The sequence below is a fragment of the Cheilinus undulatus genome, linkage group 15, assembly GCF_018320785.1.
Source record: "Cheilinus undulatus linkage group 15, ASM1832078v1, whole genome shotgun sequence".
NCBI classification, from domain to species: domain Eukaryota; kingdom Metazoa; phylum Chordata; class Actinopteri; order Labriformes; family Labridae; genus Cheilinus; species Cheilinus undulatus.
Window position 1 is genome coordinate 6,645,339 of NC_054879.1, and position 21,654 is coordinate 6,666,992.

Consider the following 21,654-nt stretch of genomic DNA (forward strand, 5'->3'; position numbering starts at 1 on the left):
TTGTAGGTTTCAACTATTTCTTTCTTCTTTACAAGAGCATGAAAAAGTGTAATCAGTGACCCACAGGGTAAAAAAAGAAAGCTTGCATTTGCACAAACACATCAGTGTTATTCAAAGTAGCGTGTTAAAAGCAGAATTTCTGTGGTTGTTCCTCAATGAATCAGTCGACCGACAGAGTTGAAACACAGTTCAATCATTGCTCGAGGGGGACTGAATTTCTCACTCGGGCTACTTCTTAATTGTTCTACATGTTACAAATTCTATTACTCATTATCAAAAAGGAGTCAAGTTGAGCTGGAGTTTAGCTGTTGCTCAAGGCAGACTGAAATTTTTAACTGGTCACTTCAGCTTTAGGTAGAACATGGACTGTTAACTGTGAGTAGCACAAAACTGCTTCAAACAGCTGGTGGATTCTGAAAAGCAAGCACTTAAAGACTTCAGTGAAGTGTTACAGCGTTAAGGTTTTACGCTGAGTCCTGAATAATCTCTGGTCTGGTTAAGTTAAAGGTGGTATGTTGTGGATTTCACCTACTTTTTAACTGTTTCCTGATGGGCTTGTTGGGATCGAGCCAGCGCTGTAAAATATTGATTGAGAGACACTTAGAGACACCAGAACGCTTCCACAGCATGAATACACAATGTAAATTATTCACCACAGGCCACACAAACACACACATGAGCACGCACCTGGCAGAAATACACAAACACGGCACACATGGACGCAAGCACACATTCATATTCCATATGCACTGAGATGCTGTAAATGTACGTGTAGCATACTATGCATCTGATGTCATGAGACTGATCCAAATACAGAGCATCTCTAGAGACAGACTCATGTATCTTCATGCACATGCAGGCACACACAGCTTTGACGATGACCTTTAGCTTAATGTAATTCATCATATTCAAACAGCAGTTATTTCTTCTGATGTCACGCTCTGGGCTGGAAGCTCCAAAGATTGAAAATTAACTAGGAAATCAGCAAACATTACCGCTGCACTGTTATAAAATTGATCAGCAACTGCAAACGTTTATGGTGACTATATGAAAGGACTTTTGGCCATATTTCATCATCAAGAATGGCTCATTCCAAGGACAGGAGAGACGTGGCAATCTTTACAATGAAAAAAGGTATGTATCTATTAGGGGTGTTCATCTCTCCTTCTGGAGATGATTTGATTTGAATCTCGATTCACAGGCTACGATTCGATTCACTGACGATTCATTTAAATACAGAACGACTGAACCCAATTATGGAATCAAAATAACTTTTTGCTTTAACAAAATAAGAAAAAGGGGAAAACAAGATAATTCCATAATAGTCTAAGTCATTGATTCCCAACCTGGGGTTCAAGACCCCCCGGGGGGGTGCCAAAGATCTCTCTCTTTGGTATGATAAGGCAGTCTGTTCAGTGGGGCTGTGCTGTCTAGACTGACATAATCACTGTATGCGTTCCGTTCAACTCACTGACCTGAATGGGTAAACTTTCTGTTGAAGTTCAAATAAAGAAAAATCAATAGTTATGAATAATTTGGCTTAATTTGTAAATTTGTTGAATTTTTTTCCCCTCATATCAAGATTATATTACATTTTATTAAAAAACAAACTAAAAACGAGTAGCGTTTTAATTCATAAATGTGGTATAACTAAGGCAAAAGGCAAATATTAAACATAAATGCTTTTTGTATTGCTTGTAATTGGGATGAATTAAATATCTGTTGAGTACTTTAACATAAAATTGTTTGATTATATTGAAGTAAAAACCCACAAATGCAGCGGGTCCACCAGACCCACAAACACTGGCTGAATAACAAAAACATCAACACCACACAAGGGTTAAACTGCTAGTATCTATGGGTATCAATATTTGAACTGGTCAAAATGAGTCTGAAAATATCAGATTATGGGATACCGGAAAAAAATCTAATATCATGATTCCCTATAATGAAAGCATGCTGTCATTCTCAGGCCTCCATTCAACAGGTAAATGTAAGCATGCTGGGTGAGGAAGCACTCCATACATTGAGAATTAAACAATTTTAAAGCTCACAAATGTCATACTGACTGGTGAATCTAAGGAGTCATCAGCCAAGTGCAGGCCAAAGTAGTCCCTCTCAGTCAGCTCCAGGTGCTTAAAGACAACATCCAGCAACACCTGGCCATGATCCGACTTCTGCAGAGAGAAGAGAAGAAAGCAAACTATTAGAACATGTTGCTTCATTTTCTACCCCTAGGAATAGAGGGAAAGACGGGTGAATTTTACACAGAAATCTGAATCATGTCCTCTCTGCTTTAGTGAAAGGTCAGAGGGGAAAGAACAAGGGCATGAGAGTGAGGCTGAGAGAGTAATTAAACCACATCCTGTCCCATATTAAAGAAGGGGCAGAAGCACGGTGCGGCGACTCTTCAAATGAATAAATTTTTTCCCTTCAGCGAAATTTCAATAATTTAAATACTACCATGTCTACTTACATGTTTCTCTGATTCATGTGTGATTCACCAGTGTGGAGCCTTAACTAATATGTTTCTAACCACATGGTGAAGCATGTATAGGGGATTAAGCAGATGCGTGCCTGAGGGCTATTGTCATACATTTTAGAGTGTGGTTAATTCAGTGACCGTGTAACACCATCTGACAGCTTTTGAGCTATAGAGCAGTTATATTGTCCTTAAAAAAAAACACAGATAAAATGTTGTCAGTGTGAAAATGCACTTAAAATTCAACAAATTTAGTGTGTTAGTATCTTGGTCATTTTCAGGCTTTGTAACTGTGCCAATAGAGACAGAGAAAACTAAGGATTCACTCAGGTTAGTGAGTAGCAACACATAATGAAACTTAATACCATAAAATGTACTAGTTTTATAGTGAATGTCATTTTATGGCTCACACGCTATCATCCACACATTTGGTGCCATTTCTTCATGGATAAGAATTGTTAAACATGCACAACAATCCACCTTTCTGCACCCATCACTAAATGTAAAATGGTTTAATAAGAGCAGAGCGGACAGGATGTGTGGCCAACCGTTCTCTGAAAACTGTCAGGAGATCAGAGAGCAGCAGAAACAGAAAAGTCAGGAGCTCACTACTGAGAAACACTTGGCACTAAACAAGAGCCGTAGCAGAAAAAAAAAAAGGACTGACAGAGTTCAACAGTGAAACCACAGCGTCTGTCTGTGGTCAGGCTTACATAAAAGAAAGACGTGGATAGAGGACCATTCAGAGAAAGAGGCTGAAGCTTCAGGAAGATAATTAGATTAAAGTGAATCAATGAGTGCTGCGTGCTTTAACATGGTTAAGTAACTTCAGACCTCCTGTTCTTAGAAGTACACTGAAAACTGCTCTGGACAGGAAGTGCTTTGTTATAATCCGACAGGAAGAAAAATAACGCCCTCGTGCTTCGCTGGACCTTTTTTCATCAATTGTGGTTCATACAGTTGGCGATTAGGCTCATCAGGATACCAGATTTTTACTCTTTGACATAATTCTGATTAAAAAAAGCAGACAATACCCATTTGATACAAACACATTACCTGTTTCAATAACAAAAATAAAAGTCCTACAGACTGGGAGACTAAACCAGCCACTAGCTTTGTCAGTAATACAGAGGTATCTGAACAGCTTTGGTATCTTTTTAATTACAGTCATGAAAAGAATTCTGTTCTGTGATGTGTGCATGTTTATAATAAATACCTTAAGAGTGTAAGACAGCACCGCCTGTGTTTGAAGATGCTATAAAAGTGACGACAGAACTCCTGTGCATGATGTCGGGCTCATTGGCCAAACAATGAAAAAATGAGACGAGGTTGAAACCTAGTATATGGCTGACTGCAACGCCTGGGATTCCTGTTGAAAGGCCTGACAGAATGGTGTGTTTTGGCCAGGTGATAGGTTTCTGGGGTGTACAATCGTGCTGTCCCTTCTGTCCGTAGGTTGAGAATTAAAGGATCCCAAAAGTTGAAAACATAAAGCCCCATTCACAGTTAACAGCTACCCTGAGCCGCCCAACAGACTGTTTCAAATATCCATTGCATGACTATATTTCACATTCACACACCTGTACTAAAGCAGACCACGGGAATAAATGCTCAATGCTTTGAGTGATGAAGAATCCAATGTCAGGGAAGTTTCAGGACTGAGCGGTCAGTCCTGAGACAATTTTGGATGTGACAGACCATCATCCGTCAGCGATCTAGGCCTCTTTCTGTGGTTAGTGAGATGTTCATGTCTGAGGTTAAATAATTCCTCTTGAATAGCACTATTAATGGAAATAAATGCACTCGTGTAACAGGTACATTTTACCGACTGGCTGTTGTAGATATTTAGAGCTACTCAGCAGTTCTAGTGTGTGGGATACACAGATTAAGTTAATTGGTAGTTGTTAGATATTATTGGCACTTAAGTTGCCAAACATTTTTAAAGCTTCTTGCAGAGTTAGGCCATGGCTGGACAGAGCTCGCCATTACTTCACATTGGAAAATTAATAATATTTTCATATCCTTACCTATTTAAAAGAAAAGGAGCATGACCCACATTTCTAGATCTTGTCTGATACAGTTTTTTTAATGATGTATAGTTTGGCTTTTTATGCCTCTATTTATAGAGGACAGTGGATAGAGTTCAAAACAGGAATGAGGGAGTGGGAGAGAGACATGCAGGAAAGGAGCCACAGGCCAGATGTGAACCCTATGGGGTGCCCTCACCACTAGGCCATCTGCACCCCCCTGATAATAGTTTTGATTATTATTTCTCATATTACCTCTGGGTAGGTGGGAGGGATACACTTCTAACTCCCCCTGTAATAAAAATGTGCTCTGTCTGCTGTGCTTGTTCATCAAAGCCGGCTTCTTGTTTAATCTGGTCTTTAAACACTTGGTGGACATACTGTCTTCTGCTGGAAAGTTTTGAGATGGTTTAACAGTGTTAAAAAATAATGGAAATTGTCCAATCCTAGCTAAGAGATGCTAAATTAGTGTCACTTTTATTTATTTAATCAGAGGAGGACTTACGTTTCAACATGCAATGAGTCTTCATCAGAGTCAAAACCAGATTAAATCAGACTCTGATGAAGATGCATTAAATCCACTGAATCCACTGAAACATCTTTTTTAGGGATGCAGGAAAAGGGCAGATATTAGAATTTCTGCTAATATTTAAAGACAGATATCGGCAAAAATCAAGTGTCATGCATTCCTAATCTTTTTTATATCACAAGTCCTCTCTCTCCTTCTTCATTATTCCCTCTACAATCCTTGTTTGGCAGTAGTACTGTATTACAACTGGGCACCAGTAAAAATATGCAAAAAACACATTTTTATTTTATGATGCAACATCCTCAAATTTTATCAAATTACTCTGATCAGATATTTTAAAATGATGCCCCCTCCACAAGGTAAACAGTCATAATGCACCTACTTGGTAGACTATGCATTAGCTCAATCTTTAAACACAGCTGATATGGTGGGACCATCTCTTTATAGACTTATCCTTTAAAAAGCTTGAGTACTGGTGAAATCGCCAACAATTTAAGTCTTAATTCTTAAAAATTAAATCATTTTGTCAGCCTTGATAAGTTGGCCATGTTCATGTTACAAAATAATATTTGTTAAAGAACTACTACCAGCCAAAGCTTCTCCTCCTTTTGTCTGAAGGGGTGAATGAAGTGAGTATAAATCCTTCATTCTGAGCCAGGCCTTAGCGATTTGTATCGGCTATAATCTTTGTTTTGCTTGCAAACCTTGGAAAGCGGCTTAAGCACACAAGAACATCCTACAATCAAAAACACGGTCCTTGTAGTTAGCTTTAATCCAGCTGGCACAACTTCCTAGGGCAGAGGAAACAAAGCGAAATTTAACTTCTTGATGTACCACAGTAAAATGTAATGGAAATGAAAATGTGCATTGTTACATTACCATTGCTTTTCAGAATAATTTATTTTTAGGGCTGTCAAATGAGCAAAATTTTTAAATGAGGTTCATCTCAGAATTTATTTAGTTGATTGTGATTGACTGCATTCTTTTCAACGCATTTTTAAATTCCACTTTTTTGCATTTGAAATGGTTTTGTGTCACTTTGGATTTTTCTACTGTCTTAAACTAAGGGTAATTAACTTCCTGTTACAGACCTTTTATAGATAAATCAAAGATTATTGCACATTAACATAATATTCAACTGAAGAAAAAGGAGCTTGTTATGGATTGAGAAACAAATAAAGGAGCAGTAAAAAAGGTGAATGTCTGAAAACAAAACGTGCAGATGGCTTAGATTGTCCACTGAGCTGTCTGTGAGTATTTCAAAGTGAAAATTCACATTAAGGAGCTGTGGTGGACCTATTTCACATCACTACTGCTGCAGAGACGCTACAGTGGCTTATCAAAGTGTGCTGAAATGGAAGAAAGTGTGGGATAAATTGCAATTAAAAATAAAAAAAATTTAACGTACTGATTGTGGATCTTAGTTCATTGTAATTAACAGGATTAATCTTGACAGCCTTATTTTTTGCATGAAGTTGCATTGAAACAAATACTCCAAAGTCATAATAAAGGTAGTGACTGCAGTCAAACAATACTAAATCTGTGCTGTGATACAAACAGAGCAGCAGAGGAAGACAAGACAGAGGAAAAGAGATGGAGAGGTGTATGGAAACAGGAAGAAGGCAGAGGAATTATTTATTAAACACATCATTAATATCCCATCGTTTCATGAGAGAGTAGGAAGGGCGAGAGGACAAACTGTGGGACCGCAAGTGGAGCAGAAATTCACACCTGATCCTGCTGCGACTTTGAGAGAGAAGGAGGGAGAGAGAGAGAAAGAGTGAGAGTGTAACTCCATCAGGGCTCCCATGGGAGAACATACACTCACAAACACACATACACTCAGTTACTGCTCTCCTTTACCCTGGTGACACACTTTTGCAGCACAGCATGTGCGAGTACAGAGAGTGTGTGAATGTGTGTGTGATTTGTGTGTGTGTGAAGGAAACGGACAGAATGATAGTTGACAATTGACATGTTGACATGGCAGCCCTCTAGGATCACCGGCAGTCTTTTAGCGCTGTGTGTGAGTGTCTGCTGCAATCTAGCGCTGTCAAAGGCTCGTTAAGCCAGTGAGTCAACCCTCATTCCCTCTGTGCTACTTCACTCCTCGCTCACTTCTCTACAGCTTTGCTATCACATTTAGGTGATAGACAAACCACATTTAACATGTTTATGTCAGATGAATGTCCTGTAGCACTTGATGGTGTAAGTGCTGGTATGCCTGGCCAAAAAACTTCACAAGTTCAACAGTTTGTCGACCAAAATCAAAAAACAGGTTTTTAGTCGGATGCACCAACTGTGTGAATCAAGGTCAATACCGGCACTGATATTACAAATGTCAATTTTGCTGATTGCAGTTTAAATACCATTGTTTTTTGTAATACAACTTTAATAAAAGTCATTTTAAATGCCCAATGAAAGATCCCTATATGAGTTAGCCTAGTAGATGGGTCTAAAAGCACACCAGATTTAAACTGGTGCACTGCAAAATAACAGATTCATACTAACTGCCAGACCTGTGCTCAAAGAATCAAAATGGCTCTTTATTGTTATGCACTCCTTTCCAAAACGTACATCACAACAGATGTTACAGATAAGATATGGCTGCACATTTTGAAGGATGGTAGTTACAAAATATGATCAGTTAACTATAGGGGTGAATATCAAAATCTGGTACTGACATGGTACTACTACCAACACATCAGATACCTACTGGACCGCATTACAACACAGATCTCGGTACAACTCGATACTGCTTACAAATATATATATATCTGTGCTTTCATCTTTCAGTCTCCCTGTGAATTTTCAACCCCTTAATTTCTCTAAAAAGTATCAATTCAGGCACCATTTAGGCACTGGCGCCATATAAAAAGTATGGATTCAGCACCAGTATCAGAAAAAAACAAACAACTGATATCCATACCTAGTTAACTACAAAGCCAAAAAGCAGTAGCTGATGTAAAAGCTAAGGAGCACACGCTTCAGATCAAAATGAAAAATATGGATGAAAAAGATCTTCTGCCAGCAAGACTGAAAGCAAAGACACTGAATAATTTTGGGTTTCTTCAAACACCAAAAAGTTTTAAGTTGGACTTGAAGATAACAATATGCAAGCTATGCGGTAATCAGGTAAAATACTGCAGCAACACAGCTCAGCTCAATCAGGATATATGCAGACAATCTGACATCAAATGTAATACTTTTGAAGACCTTTTTCAAGACCTTCTTTATGCTTTTCAGGACCCTATTGTCTTCCATTTCTAACCTGTTTCATTAGCAGTATGGTTTTGTATAAGTCTTGTGCTGATTATTGGATAAAATGTAACAATGCAGGAAAAAAATGCCAGTAGGATTAGGATATGAAGGAAAAAAGACTTCACAACCAAGATCATGCCAAAATCTCAAGGGACACTATATTCATATCAGCCTAAATGAGAAGAGGCCACCTATCATAGCACAATATTAATCTGCAAAAAGGAATGAAAGCTGGTCAAGCTAGCTGCTATTGTTAGCCATGTCTACAGAGTATATCAGGCTCACATCATATCTGCTGACACAGTGACCCTGTGATGAATTTGACTATTTTTATCTTAATATTTCCTCCTCGTTAGACTAGTTGGTTAATGAATGGGGAAATAGATAGGGGTGGGAATCACTAGTGGCCCTATGATATGATATTATCATGATATTTGGGTCATGATTTGATATTATTGTGATTTTTAAACATTTTGCAATACATAGAGTATTGCGATACCATATATTGCGATATATTGCGATTTATACCATTTTTCAATTGTTTAGCTGATTTAGTATTAGTCTTGCCCTCATGTTTGTTGTATTTCCGCACTATTTTATTTTCATGTAGCACTTCTTGCAAACCTCATGTGTCATGCCCATCTCATTCATGCCCAGCTTGTATTCCTAATGTCCTTTCCATGGTGCTGATTCATTGCACTAACTTTTTCATGCTGAATGACCGTCACCTCTGCCAACTTCACTGGACAAACAATTGATCTGATTTTTCAATTATCATAGACTTCAGTTCATATTAGCAAATGATGTGAAAAAATCGATACTTGGTGGACAAGACGATACGTTATATCTCCAGATAAAATACTGCGATACTATGCTGTATCATTTTTTTCTCCCACCCCTAGAAATAGACGCATTTAGACAGACACAAACAGAAATAAATCAGCTCTCCCTGTCTCTCTCTCTCACACACAGCATTCCTAGCAAGCACAACTAGCAGCAAAATTATGTTAAATATCAGCTGAAGGTCTGCGGGTACGCCTATATCCTGCTCTTTATTTCCTTTAGTGTGAGGAAAAAACTTCAAAGAGGCATTCCATCAGTTTTCATCATGATTTAAGATGCTGTTCAACGGGTTACACAGGGAAAAAATGCCCAATTTGAGAATCTGCTCAGGGCTTACTGAGCGACTGTGCGCAGTCAAACAACCAAAATGTCAAGCATACCAGAAATCAATCTGACCCTTGATTGGCCGTCATGCCCCCCTGTAAACTGAACGACAAACAACGCATGATCAGACTGAAAGTCTGATACTTCCCAATGAGTCGCACAGTGAATGCTTGGCTTAAAGAAGCAACACAGGCTAAAATCTCTTATGGCTAATAAAACTATTACCAAGTACTTTATACAACCAACTTCAAAAATACCAAAACATCCCCTTAATGAAAGAATCAACTACTGACCGATTTCAAGAATTGGGTCACACGAACAAAATGAGAATGGGAAAAAAAAACAAGCCAGCCTGTTATATGAAGTTTCCTCATGTAAGGCTATTCATAGACATGTCTGAGAAACTGTGTCTGTGTGTGCGTTTGTGTGTCTCCATTGCTTTCCCTTTGTATGAAGAAGCTTTTCAAGCTGGCTGTGAGAGCTCTCTGTGCGCTTCTTATACTGTGCTCCCAGGAAACCCATCACCACTCTGTGTGTCCTTATACATGTGTGTGTTTGCTGGTTAGTCTCTCCTTGTAGTCTAAAAGAATGCCACCCAAATGAGCGATCGTTGGCTCTGCAGGAGAAACACACAGGCATACATTGTTAAATCTGAGTCAGGAACATACAAAACAGGCGTGTCCCATCCACACATTTCCACACTTTCTTTTTCTGTACTTCCACAAAACAGACTACAGCAGCAAACTTATTTTGTTCATCCTGTGGGCCACTCACTCAGTAAGAAATTGAGTTAAAAAGAGAAAAAAGTGGCATCGTAAAAGAAAGATCAACAAAGAGATGGAAGACAGAGACTCACAGACAGAAGGGCAAGAAAGAGAAAACGAAAGAGTGATTAACGATGTGGTTGTGTGAGACAAACGCTCTTTGTGTCGATCTTCATCAGTCCAGCAGTACCACTGACTGAAATAGTGTCTGTGTGCGTGAGAGCAGGAGAAGAAGAGGGAGACGTGGTGATAGAGCACAGTCAGCACACAAGAGAGCGGCTGAGAGGAAGAGAGAGTGATGCTCTGATAAGTCTCACTCTTCAGGGTGTATCTCAAGGGTTTGAAGGGGGAAAGACTCCCACAAAGATCAAACGCACAAGAGGGGGAATCCCACAAAAAGCAGCTTAGATTTGATTTATAAAGAGAGCCCATGCAATTTTCTCTTTCCCTCTCTGACATGAATCAGCTGAATGTGCTACATGTACGTGTTTGTGCTAAAGAATGATGGAAATTCAGGAATGTGTGAGGCAGCTTGTCCAGACAGGATGAAAACTACCTAAAGAAGGAGACGCTGACATATACCTCTCCATCTGTCTCTCTCTATCACTGTATCTCTCTGTATCCAAAACAAAATAACACAACATTAAATAGTGTCTTCAGCAGCAACATTTCCAAACACAGGAATGTCATAGTTGTAATGGAGCTGACTATTGTGTTCTCTTTTTCTGCTCATAAACAGCTGAACGTAAAGAGGCTGATAGAAAGTTAACCCCAACACCCAATTCTGCAGCTGAAAACCTTTTTATATGGACATTCAGTGGTTTGTTTATCAGATAAAATCTGAATCTTGAGAACACTCACCCTCTATGGGTTTCAAATCCAGCAAGTGCAATCAGTCTTGCCAGGTAGATTTATTTTCTTAATCAGAAGTAAGGATTAACAAAATTCAGAAGCTTAAGTAAACTACTTTGTTTACGCTCACAGCCAACAAAGTAGACACATTCCAAATACTCATGCACACCAGCACACACTCCTGCCCTGCCATCACAGACACAGTCTCAGCTGCACATGTGCAATGAAGGCCACACCCATCCTGCTCTCAGAAGGAACCAAAGACATGTGCAACAGCAACAACTTAAGTGCTAGCTACCAAGGTTGTTATAGTTAACTAAAACTAACTAAATAACTAAAATTCAAAAATCATATTACTTAACTGAAACTAAATAAAAGCTAAGCTTTACCAAAAAAATGAAAACTAACTAAAACTGTAATGTGTGCTTACAAAACTAACTAAAATAAAATAAAAATGGAGACAGAAGGAGTGTAAAATTGTCTGATCTGATTGGTTAAGACTTCACATAGCGGTAGTTTTATGCCTGGAGTTGTATTCAAACATCATCATTAAGTAAATAAGTGATAAGTGAAGAGTAGCCTGTTTTAATATGTTTTTAAAAATGTATGACGCAATGACGAAACTAATAAAAACTAAACTAACAAACCAGCCATCAAAACTAATACAAATTTAACTGAAATCGAACACAGAAAGGGAAAACGAAATAAAAATAAAAACTAATGAAAAATCCAAAATTATTATAACCTTGCTAGCTACTAACTACTGCAAACAAACATGTCACCTGGTAAGAGGGAAAAACATAGAAAGATGGAAATTAGCTAGCAAGCTAAATCTGGTGCAAAGCATCTTTTCTCTTTTTGAGACTTATGTAATTTTTTACATTGTCCATGACACAAATAGACTTATTAAACTAAACTAAAGAAATGCACAAATGACTGGGAAAATGTATTAATTTAAAAGTGGTTTCAGTAAAATAAAGTTTGTTTATGTGGTCTAGCAAGGAAGAAGGAACATTACAAGAAAGATTTAATCAGCAACGAGGGGCAGTACTTTCAGGCGCAGCATAGTCGTCATGTAAGCAATCAAGAGGCCGGTGCAATTATGGCAGAACACATGAGCATGAATGCTGCTAAAGCACCAGTTTTATCAGAACTTGACAGCATTTCGTCATTAAAGGAAGAACAAAGAACATCGGTGAGAAAAGTCATGTAACTCCTTTTGGTAGGGGCACTGCTTGGTAGCGGCTACGTCACATGTTTTGTTGCTGTGATTGGCCCGTAAAGATGTGACAGACAGAACGTTCATCCAATTCCCCTCCGAGTTCTTTTTCAAAGGCTCTGCCCTTTCCCAAACGTTGTCTGTGAGTGGTTCACTCGTGCCAGGTTATTGGCTACCATAATCTGCCTATGTCAGCTATAAATATTATACAAACAAATATGTAAACAGAGTTTTAGGTTGGATAAACAGATCTACGTCAGCAGATGCATTTTTCTGTATTCATCATCATTCATAAACTTTAAAGTCTGTTTGAAGAAGGGCTGGGAAATTAATCGCAAATTAGATTAAATCGCAATGTGGCCCGCTACAATTTACAAATCGCAGAAGATGCAACATTTCTTGAACTTGAAATGCGTCAAAATACCAGTTAAATAAATAGATTTTTGCAGCGGCAGACATTTTCTGCACTTTATGCAAACATTTAAGTGTCAATTTTTTTATAATGGTTTACAAAAATCCTCCTTTTTGTGTTTTATGAAAGTTCTTCTTAATTAAAAATGAGTGACATAAACATGATAATGCCCTTAAACAAAGCAAGTGACATCACATTTGCAATATGAGCAAAAATAGTTAGCTCATACTGTCTAAAACTGATGACGCCTCGCATTACTTCACAGAAGTCAGCTGGTAGCCAGCCTCGACTCCCCCACCCAAGCCGTCTCCTTTATAGCTTAAAGCTTGTTGCATCCCCATTATAGAGCTGTGAAAAATATCAATACGGCAATATATCGTGATACTTTGACATCCGATACAATATCAATACTTCAACTCTTAATATTGATTTTTCGTAAAAAAATAAAAATTAATATTTTAGCTGAGTTGTTAGTAAAATACGGCTTGCTCACACGTTTGTGTGAGCACAAACAGTGAGTTAAAGAAAGGAAATGCTGTTTGCAAGCTCTGTCTTGCTGCCATGAAATATAGCAGGAACACCACCAACGTATCGTGTGATTTACATATACATCATCTCTATATTTTTCTTAGTTAACTGTGTAGAATATCGCAATATATCACAATATCATGATATCCTGATATATCGTGATATTATTGTATCGTGATCCAAGTATCGTGATGCGTATCGTATCGTAAGGTTCTTGCCAATACTCACCCCTAATCCCCATATTCAGATTCATGCTACTATGGATTTATTGCTTCTGAAATAATTTCATTGTTTTCAGTACACATGGTCTTATCTATGGAATTATTTATTGCTTGAATTTGTCGAAAAATACATAAGATTAACCTAAGAATAAACGCATATCAAATCGTAATCGTAATATTGGGGTAAAAAATTGCAATTAGATAATGCCCGTGCTCCGCTCCAGCTCCGATATGCTGAAGGTCTGTTTTCAGCACTGGCGGCTGCCAAATCACGTCACTCCAAAAAGCCTTGCAAAGTATCGGGTCAATTTCAAATACACAATGCACATAATCCCGATCATAAATCATCATTATATCAACATTACATCTCATTCTGCAGCACTAGCAAAAGGTAATCAAGGGTCAGTGGGTAATAGAGTTACAACATCACCATTGATGAAGAAAAGTAAACTTTTCAGGTAAAAAGCCACCGAGTTTTGCATGAAATAACAGATTGGTTGTGGTAAAACTTAAGCTTTTAACATCACAACGTACTCACCCATAGCGGTAGCAATAAAATCACAGAATCATGTCAAAATAAACAGCAAATCAACCTCAAAAAGGCAAAATAATACGCTGTTCACATACCACTCCCCCATAATCTATGCCCTTTTGTTTCAAGCTGATCAGGGCTGTGCTGCACTCCACAGCACTATAGACACTCTTACAGTGAATGAGGTCGCTCACCTTCGGTCAGAGCAAAACTGTGGTGCTGCAGAGTATGGTACAGCCAGTGTCTGTGGAAATGACAAGTTTGATCGTGAATGGTACAGTTCTTTTCCCAAGATTAAAAAGTAAATGTGTTTTTCATAAAGAAAGATAACATACCAACTTGTGTCTTGTACAGGAGCATATTCCATTGCTTTCCCATTCAAATCCGCCCTAGTTAAAAACAGCTTCTACATTCAGTAGAAGCAAACTCACAAATTCACAGCTCCACCAATCAAAGACGGCACTTGACACCTTAGGATTGTAGGCCCTTTGGTTCCTTTCTCTGGGATAGTAAATAAACCTAAAGATTACTAACATACTGGCTTGTGCCTTCAATACTTAAACATAAACTATCATTTCACACTCGTGTAGCCGGCAGTAAATCTACCTTGGGTGGTGATGACATTTGTAGATGCACGTCAGCTGAAGCTCTGTGGTTCAGTTACTCTTTAAGCACTGAGGTTCTCATCCTAACTAGGTCACTGTAGTTTGTAGCCTGGATTTAGTTTTTCACAAGTTTATCAGGAAAGTGGAAAAACATTGCATCAAAAATTGCAATGGGCTTCAATTCCATCACAACTGGCCAAACTGCTTAAAAGGTAGATGTGAAATAATCCACAAAGCCCTGAAAGGCTACAAAGCAGGCCTTATGGTGAGATTGTTTACTCAAAAGCAAGTATTAAGGATTAAATTCCTTCATCAGTCTTATTGTACAAAAACAACACACTACTTAAAAATAAATTCATGGCTTTAGGCTGAATAAAAAAGGAATAACTGAATAAGAACACTTACTGTATATTTAAGCCGCACATGCACACCCCCTCCCATCTCTAGGATGGAGAAGTAGCTGAGCAGGGTTAATGCTCTCACAGCCACACCCAGCCCACAGCACAAACACAAATATGCTGAGCCCTACTCCGCACTTTTCACACTAATTCTAAGTCTGGCTCGAACACATAATTAAAATGAAATTATTTTACAAAAACAGAGCAGCCATCGTAGTTTGTTTTGGTGTGCCCAGTCACAAAGATGTCAGGCAAACTGCATGAACTTTTGCTGTTTTTACTGCCAGAATAAGAGTCAGGATATGGGTTTTTCTCTTTTTTTAACTGAAAAAAGGTAGATATAATATGCTGGGTTCTGCAAAGTCTTAAAAATCTGTGAGTTCCTCAAACATCTACTTCTGATCTGCTTTAAATGTGCTGAAACTCGGGTATCATCACTGTTCTCTGGAAGTTTTGTGTGCAGGATAATATTCACAACAAAGCCAGAGAAAAACTTGAAAACATTTTCTCTGTTATGTCAGTACCTCTGCTTCATTGGCTTAACATTTGTACATTTGTGACACTCAAATGTTTTAGATCATCAAACAAATTTTAATATTAGACAAAGATAACCCGTGTAAATGATTAATGTCAAACCTGTTGAATCAAGAAATCCCTTAAATAGAAACAATCTGATAGAGTAAAGTAGACTACAAGATCTACAGAAACTCACGAGCTGAAAAGAAACAAAGTCACTGACATCTAGCAGCCTGAAGGGTCACAAAGCCATTTCTAAGACTCCAGTGAACCACAGTGAGAGCCATTGTCCACAAATGGCAAAAACTTTGAACCAGGGCTGGGCAATTAATCTCAAATTACATTAAATCGCAGTATGGCCTGCTGCAATTTAGAAATCACAGGACTGGCAATATTTAACTTGATATGTTTCAAAATAACAGTTTGATATATTCATTTTTTGCAGCAGCAGAGATTTTATGCACATTATGCAAACATTCGAGTTCCTTTTTTTTTAGAATAATTCAAAAAACCCTGCTTTTCTTGTTTATGTATGTTTTTTTCATAATCAAAACAAGAATGACAATATAGCCATTGATGCCAAATTTGCAAAACGAGCCAAATGAATGCATAAGATATTTTTTCAAACCACTGTTCTTGTTTTTCCTCTTTATGGAATTGGATGTTTTTTCTCCTCAATAAATCATCATTTATTAACTGAATTTTGTACTGTAATTTTGTTATCTTTGTCTAATGTTAAAATTTGCTTGATGATCAGAAACATTTATGTGCAAAAAATACGAAAAACAAAAAAAAAATCAGAAAGAGAGCAAATACTTCTTCACACTGTACAAACGGCATGCAATTGTTCCTGTCCAAAGTTAATTTGCTGTGTATAGCAGTCAGAACACGGTCTTTTATTTTGAAATTTAACCAGATGCTCTACGCATTCCCGTGTCTGACTTTCTGTGGTAGTCGCTGTGCCGAAAAGACTTGCCAAATGCCTTGTATGGAGCATTTTGGAATGCAGAGTCTGACAGATATGGGCGCAGTTTGCTTTTCCATGCTTACATACATCAAACAGCTTTATTAAGCATTTTTAGTTCATGCAGGGCAACGAGTTAAAGGTGAGGTATGAGTGTTAGCTTGAAATAGTTGAAGGTTAATCTAATTTGAAAGTAAGTGTTGATAAAACACCTACAGCTCTCTACAATCCAGTAATCTGGGTTTAAACTGTGTATTGTACAAGATTCTTACTGCTTTGCCCTTTGCTGCTCTAGTTGTTCACTATTAAGAGCTACTTGATTACCTTTAGCTCTTGCAGACAGCTAAGGGTTTATTGAATGTGCAGTGGTTGCTACGGTAACAGGCATGCCACTTTCCTTTGAATAAATCCTGGGCGTGACCCTGCTTTAGTTTAAACGTAGGTGGGTCAGTAGTAGGCTGGGCTTTTTAAATTTCTTATCATCTATCAAAGTTTCAGGCCACACCAGATTCGGTTTTATTTGTATCACTTCAGCCAAAAGCTTCACATCTATAAAGATCATCAAAACTAGCCATCATGTGCACCATGAGCACTCTGGTTCCCATGACGATAAGGGACCGCTTCTGGATTTTTCAGACTCGGCTCGAATCAAGTTGGCCAGGGAGAGGATCAATAGAAGTATTGTTGCTCTGAGGACGGCTTGGCTTGTCTTTCCAGGAAGTTACTGCTGCTGCAAGGGTCTGATCAATGACACGGACGGAGGGACGGACAGAGAGCGGCTCATTCATTCAGCGAGAGGAGGGTGAGGAGGAGGAGGAGGGGGAGAGTTAGGGGAGTATGGAGCAGAAAGCAGAAAGGGCAAAAGAGACCGTGAAAGATAGTGATCTGCAAATATGGCTGAAATGATCATCTGGATTACTCTACAAATGAGCTCACAGGCTTTAAAATGCATAAATTCTTTCACTTTACAAACTAATTAACAACACCAGATTTCTTCTTTTATGCTCCAATGGATATCCGATATCCTCTGATTATTTAATCCAACATCAGAGTCCAAGACAAATTTCTCAAAGGGGGCAAAAAGTATAGAGTTTTTGTTATAAAGTGTCATTTCAACAAGGTTTTACTTAATTTTTTATTCATGAAAACATTTAAGGCATGGCTGTAAAACTATGAAGACAAATTTAAAATATTTTCTAGTCTTTTAGTTATTCAAATTTAAAATCACAAGTTAAATTTAGTACTTAAAAAAAAAAAGGTTCTTAACAGGTTGGGCATCAGGACCCCCCACCACCTCCTTAAGAGATATCACGACCCAAATTCAAATATATATATGATCAAGACAAAACAATCATGCAGACAAGCATTACAGGACATGTATGCAAACATCTTATTTTACTTACATTACTATATATTTTTACAGTCATTTTCTTGTTAGAACAAGTAATGATATACAAAAAAAAGAGGTACCATAAATCCTCAAATACAGACAGAGGCCTTTATTTACAAAATTGATGAAGGCACCAGGCCTTTATAAGAGGGAGTGTCTTTATTTAGAGTCAGACCTTTATTTCTGATTATCACTGAGAATTATAACTGCAGAAAATAGCATAAGTTAACTTTAAAATAGCCTAAAAAAAATAAGTCATGGGTTATATTATAACTAAATATTATTAAGATAATAAATTAAAATATTAATATACACTTTAATTTTGTTGTAGTCAACAAAAGAAGATGAAACACTGTTTATCTGTCTTCTAATGATCAAACTGCCTCTGCTGTCACTGACTCCCTCCGACCATCCCTCTGTAAAACTCTCCTGTCTGAACTTTTTTTTCCCCGGTTTGCTCATGAGCTCTGAGCAAAGGGTTTGATTGGCTGAGCAGCGTCACATGGGATGATCTTTACCATCAAGTCAAGAAAAGCTGTGCAGTTTAAAACAGACTCATGTCTGAAAGCAGTAAAAGCTGCGCTGTTTCAAGTGAAAACACAAGAATTAGCATGATCCCCATTTATAAGACCGGGCCATTAAAGGGAGCTGGCCCTTACTTGCTTGTGTGGACCACAGCCCTGGCTGCAATAAGGGGCCCGGCCACAGTTTGACTCCTGGCCTTTATTAGAGGAAATACAGTAAATAAGAGGAAATCGTGAGACAAATACTGAAAGTTACTTGTCATCATAAAAAACCCCCCAAAAATACATCTCTGAGTTTACTGAATGTCAACTTGTGGCTTTTGCTGCATTTTTTTCTGGCACAAGTTTGTGAAATACCAGAAAAAGCTTTGCGACCCACTTTTGGGTCCTGACCTTCCAGCTGAGAACCACTGCTTTAGCAACACAGACATACATTTTGTACTCATTAAGATGGCAGAGTTGAACAGTCCCGGTTTATGATAACTCCTTATGAATGTGGTGTAACAAGATTTCCTGGTGAAAGCAAAGCAAATGATGGAGTTAAGTAACCAAGCAAATGCAAGGCTTATGTAATAGAAACATCATAGGGGTGTCCAGGATGTTAGCTTGCTCTCTAAGACTTCATCATGGACTTGCTAGCTGCTGCCTTCTGCCGCATCACAAATGCTCCTTGCGCTAACATTAGTAGGCTCTGTGTGAGTATGATATATAAGGCTGTGACTCCTTCTCATTGATCCACTCCTCAGGAAACTTATATTTACCCATCATTCTAACATGCATAACACTCAACCTCATAGAGTTAACATGCAAGCTACAGGAGCTTTGAGGATGCACTGACAGGTCAGTGGGCCATTAATAGGCATGTAAAATGACATCAGATGTGCCAGAGGGCTACCAAAATGTCACTTGTGACTACAAATAAACATAAATCTAAACTCCAACTCTTTATCCCACTACCTCTTTCATGAATAAAAAAATCGAAAACTAGCTCTAAAATGTCATACCCCTTAATGACCATGTCTACTGTATGAGTGGACTGAATGAGTATGGCAAAACTAAGGCCCCGTCCACACAGAGACGAATTCAGGATTATACGCAAAAGGTTTTTGTGGCATCAGCGTTTTCAGTGACTGTAAACGATACTTTTTGAAAACAAGTCCCAGAGTGCACAAATCCCAAAAATGACTACCGTTTCATCTCCATGTGGACGGCTAACCGCATCTTTCTTGAAACAATTACATCACACATAGCATAGCTTTCTTAAGATGCCTGTGCGGGTCCGGCCAAAACAACAATAGCGGACTACAGGGTTGTGTTCGTGCTGCATAAGCTACTGAGCTTGTTATGACTTTTACAGCAAAATCTGATGCTCCTTCACCACCACCACAAAACACACACACTATATGTTCTTAAATCCAACGCAGAAAACAACCAGAAGGGCAACTAGAAGAAAGTTTGTGTCAGTTTTCTGTGATCTTCTTCTCTCTTTTCATGCATTTCCGTGGCAGCAATACAGCGCCACATACAGGCTTGGCATATGCACTACAGCATTTTCAGTGGCTCCATGCTTACACAGATATTTCCTGAAACGATCCCGTCCTTACGGAAAACTTTTTCAAAACGAAACGGCAATATATCGCTCTCGTCTCCGTGTGGACGGGGCCTAAGTTATAGCACTCTAAAAGTGAAACCGGGTACTTAGTAGGGCTGGGCAATTTATCAAAAATTAGATTAAATCACAATATGGCCTGCTGCAATTTTCAAATCAGAGAAGATGCAAGGTTTCTTAACCTGAAACTTTTGTCAAAAGAGCAGTTTAAAACTTTTTTTGCAGCAGAGATGTCATGCATTACAGATCATGCAATCATCCACATGCATAGTCTACAGAAATTCTACTTTTCTGTACATTTTCTTATTAAATATGAGAATTACATAACATTATAACTCCCTTTAATACATCAATTCCTATCGAAATTGCAATTTATGAGTCAAAATCATGACAATTAGATATCTTTTGAAATTGTTCAGCCCTAGTTTTATCTTATTTTGTGATGGTTATAATATAGAATGATTTTTGCTTGTGCCTTTTAGTAAGAAATACAATATAAGGAACTTTAGAAATAACCACAATTGCAGTACTGGGGAAAAAACTGCAGCTAGATTATTTTCCAAAGTCATTCAGCCCTAGTAGTTAGTATGCTCACATGCTTTTATTTTTAGATGTTAACTTGTGAGCAGCGAGGATGTAAAGTGTTGTTTCCTGACAGCTGACTGGCCAGCCTTCACCCACATCTCACTGTCAGGATCACAGTTACACATAAACGTAACACCCTGTTCATTAAAAACATGTATAAAGTTGACTGTGGTTATTTAAACTAACTCATGATCAAAATATGACCTTTATAGACAAAATGTCAAACTTTTCAAAGCAAATTGAAAAGTATTAAGGCCATAGTTTGAGGGTATAAAGTTTTAGACTTTCTGAAAGGCTTTTATCTGCAAAGTCCAAACACAGATCATATAATCTCCTGCATAAAGAGCACCAGAAAGTTTTGAAGACACCAACTATGAGCCAGCTAGTTAGAAAACAAAGAAAATGTTTGTTCCTGTACTGTTTAAAGCTGTTTTTACACTAAAAGAACATTATGGAGCAATTGTATAGTGCATATTTATGTTCTTCCTCTACGTATTTGTACATGAATGCACACAGGATGTGATTTGTTGGCAGGATGTTATTGGAGGAATTGTGTTTTTTTGAATCACAAAGGGAATTTCCCGTCTTCTGCTGTTAGTACTCTGATCAAACACGTGGTAACAAACAGACGAGACGAGACACAAAGAGATGACTAGGAAAGAGGATATGTGTCATAAAGTGACAGATGAGTGTATCGCTAGTCACAAGTCATTTTGTCACCTGATTGGGAGCTAAACATACAGCCATCATACGCGCGCACACACACACACACACACACGCTGGTTTTTCTTTCCCTGAGGTGTGACTTTGTTGCTCAGTGCTTGTAACACAAGATAATGGCTGGCTGTGCCTTATCAACCCCTGAAGTCAACACTCAGGTCCAAGGAAAGAGATATTATACCGGTGTGAGAAAATGACTTAAAACTTCTATGCAATATGTGTGTACAAAATAGATAAAAACATGGCACAACACGCTTATTCCCCTTCAATCCTCATTAGTTATTTTGACGAGGACTTCAGGAGAAAACTTACTATGGTGTGAAAGTAGGGTGTGGGGCGAGGAGAGATA

The 21,654-nt window shown here is 38.2% G+C and overlaps 1 protein-coding gene across 5 annotated transcripts in view; it reads right to left on the minus strand.

The window, feature by feature from the left end:
- Positions 1-21,654, minus strand: part of ptpn4a (protein tyrosine phosphatase non-receptor type 4a) — a 131,372-nt gene that overhangs the window by 63,377 nt on the left and 46,341 nt on the right. For 4 of the 5 annotated variants that reach the window (XM_041806984.1, XM_041806985.1, XM_041806986.1 and 1 more), the window contains 2 exons: positions 2,055-2,177; positions 533-575 (listed from right to left, as the gene is read on the minus strand). In XM_041806984.1, coding sequence (XP_041662918.1) covers positions 533-575; positions 2,055-2,177 — 166 coding nt within the window. The remainder of the gene's footprint in view (positions 1-532; positions 576-2,054; positions 2,178-21,654) is intronic. The other variant, XM_041806988.1, reaches the window with a different exon arrangement.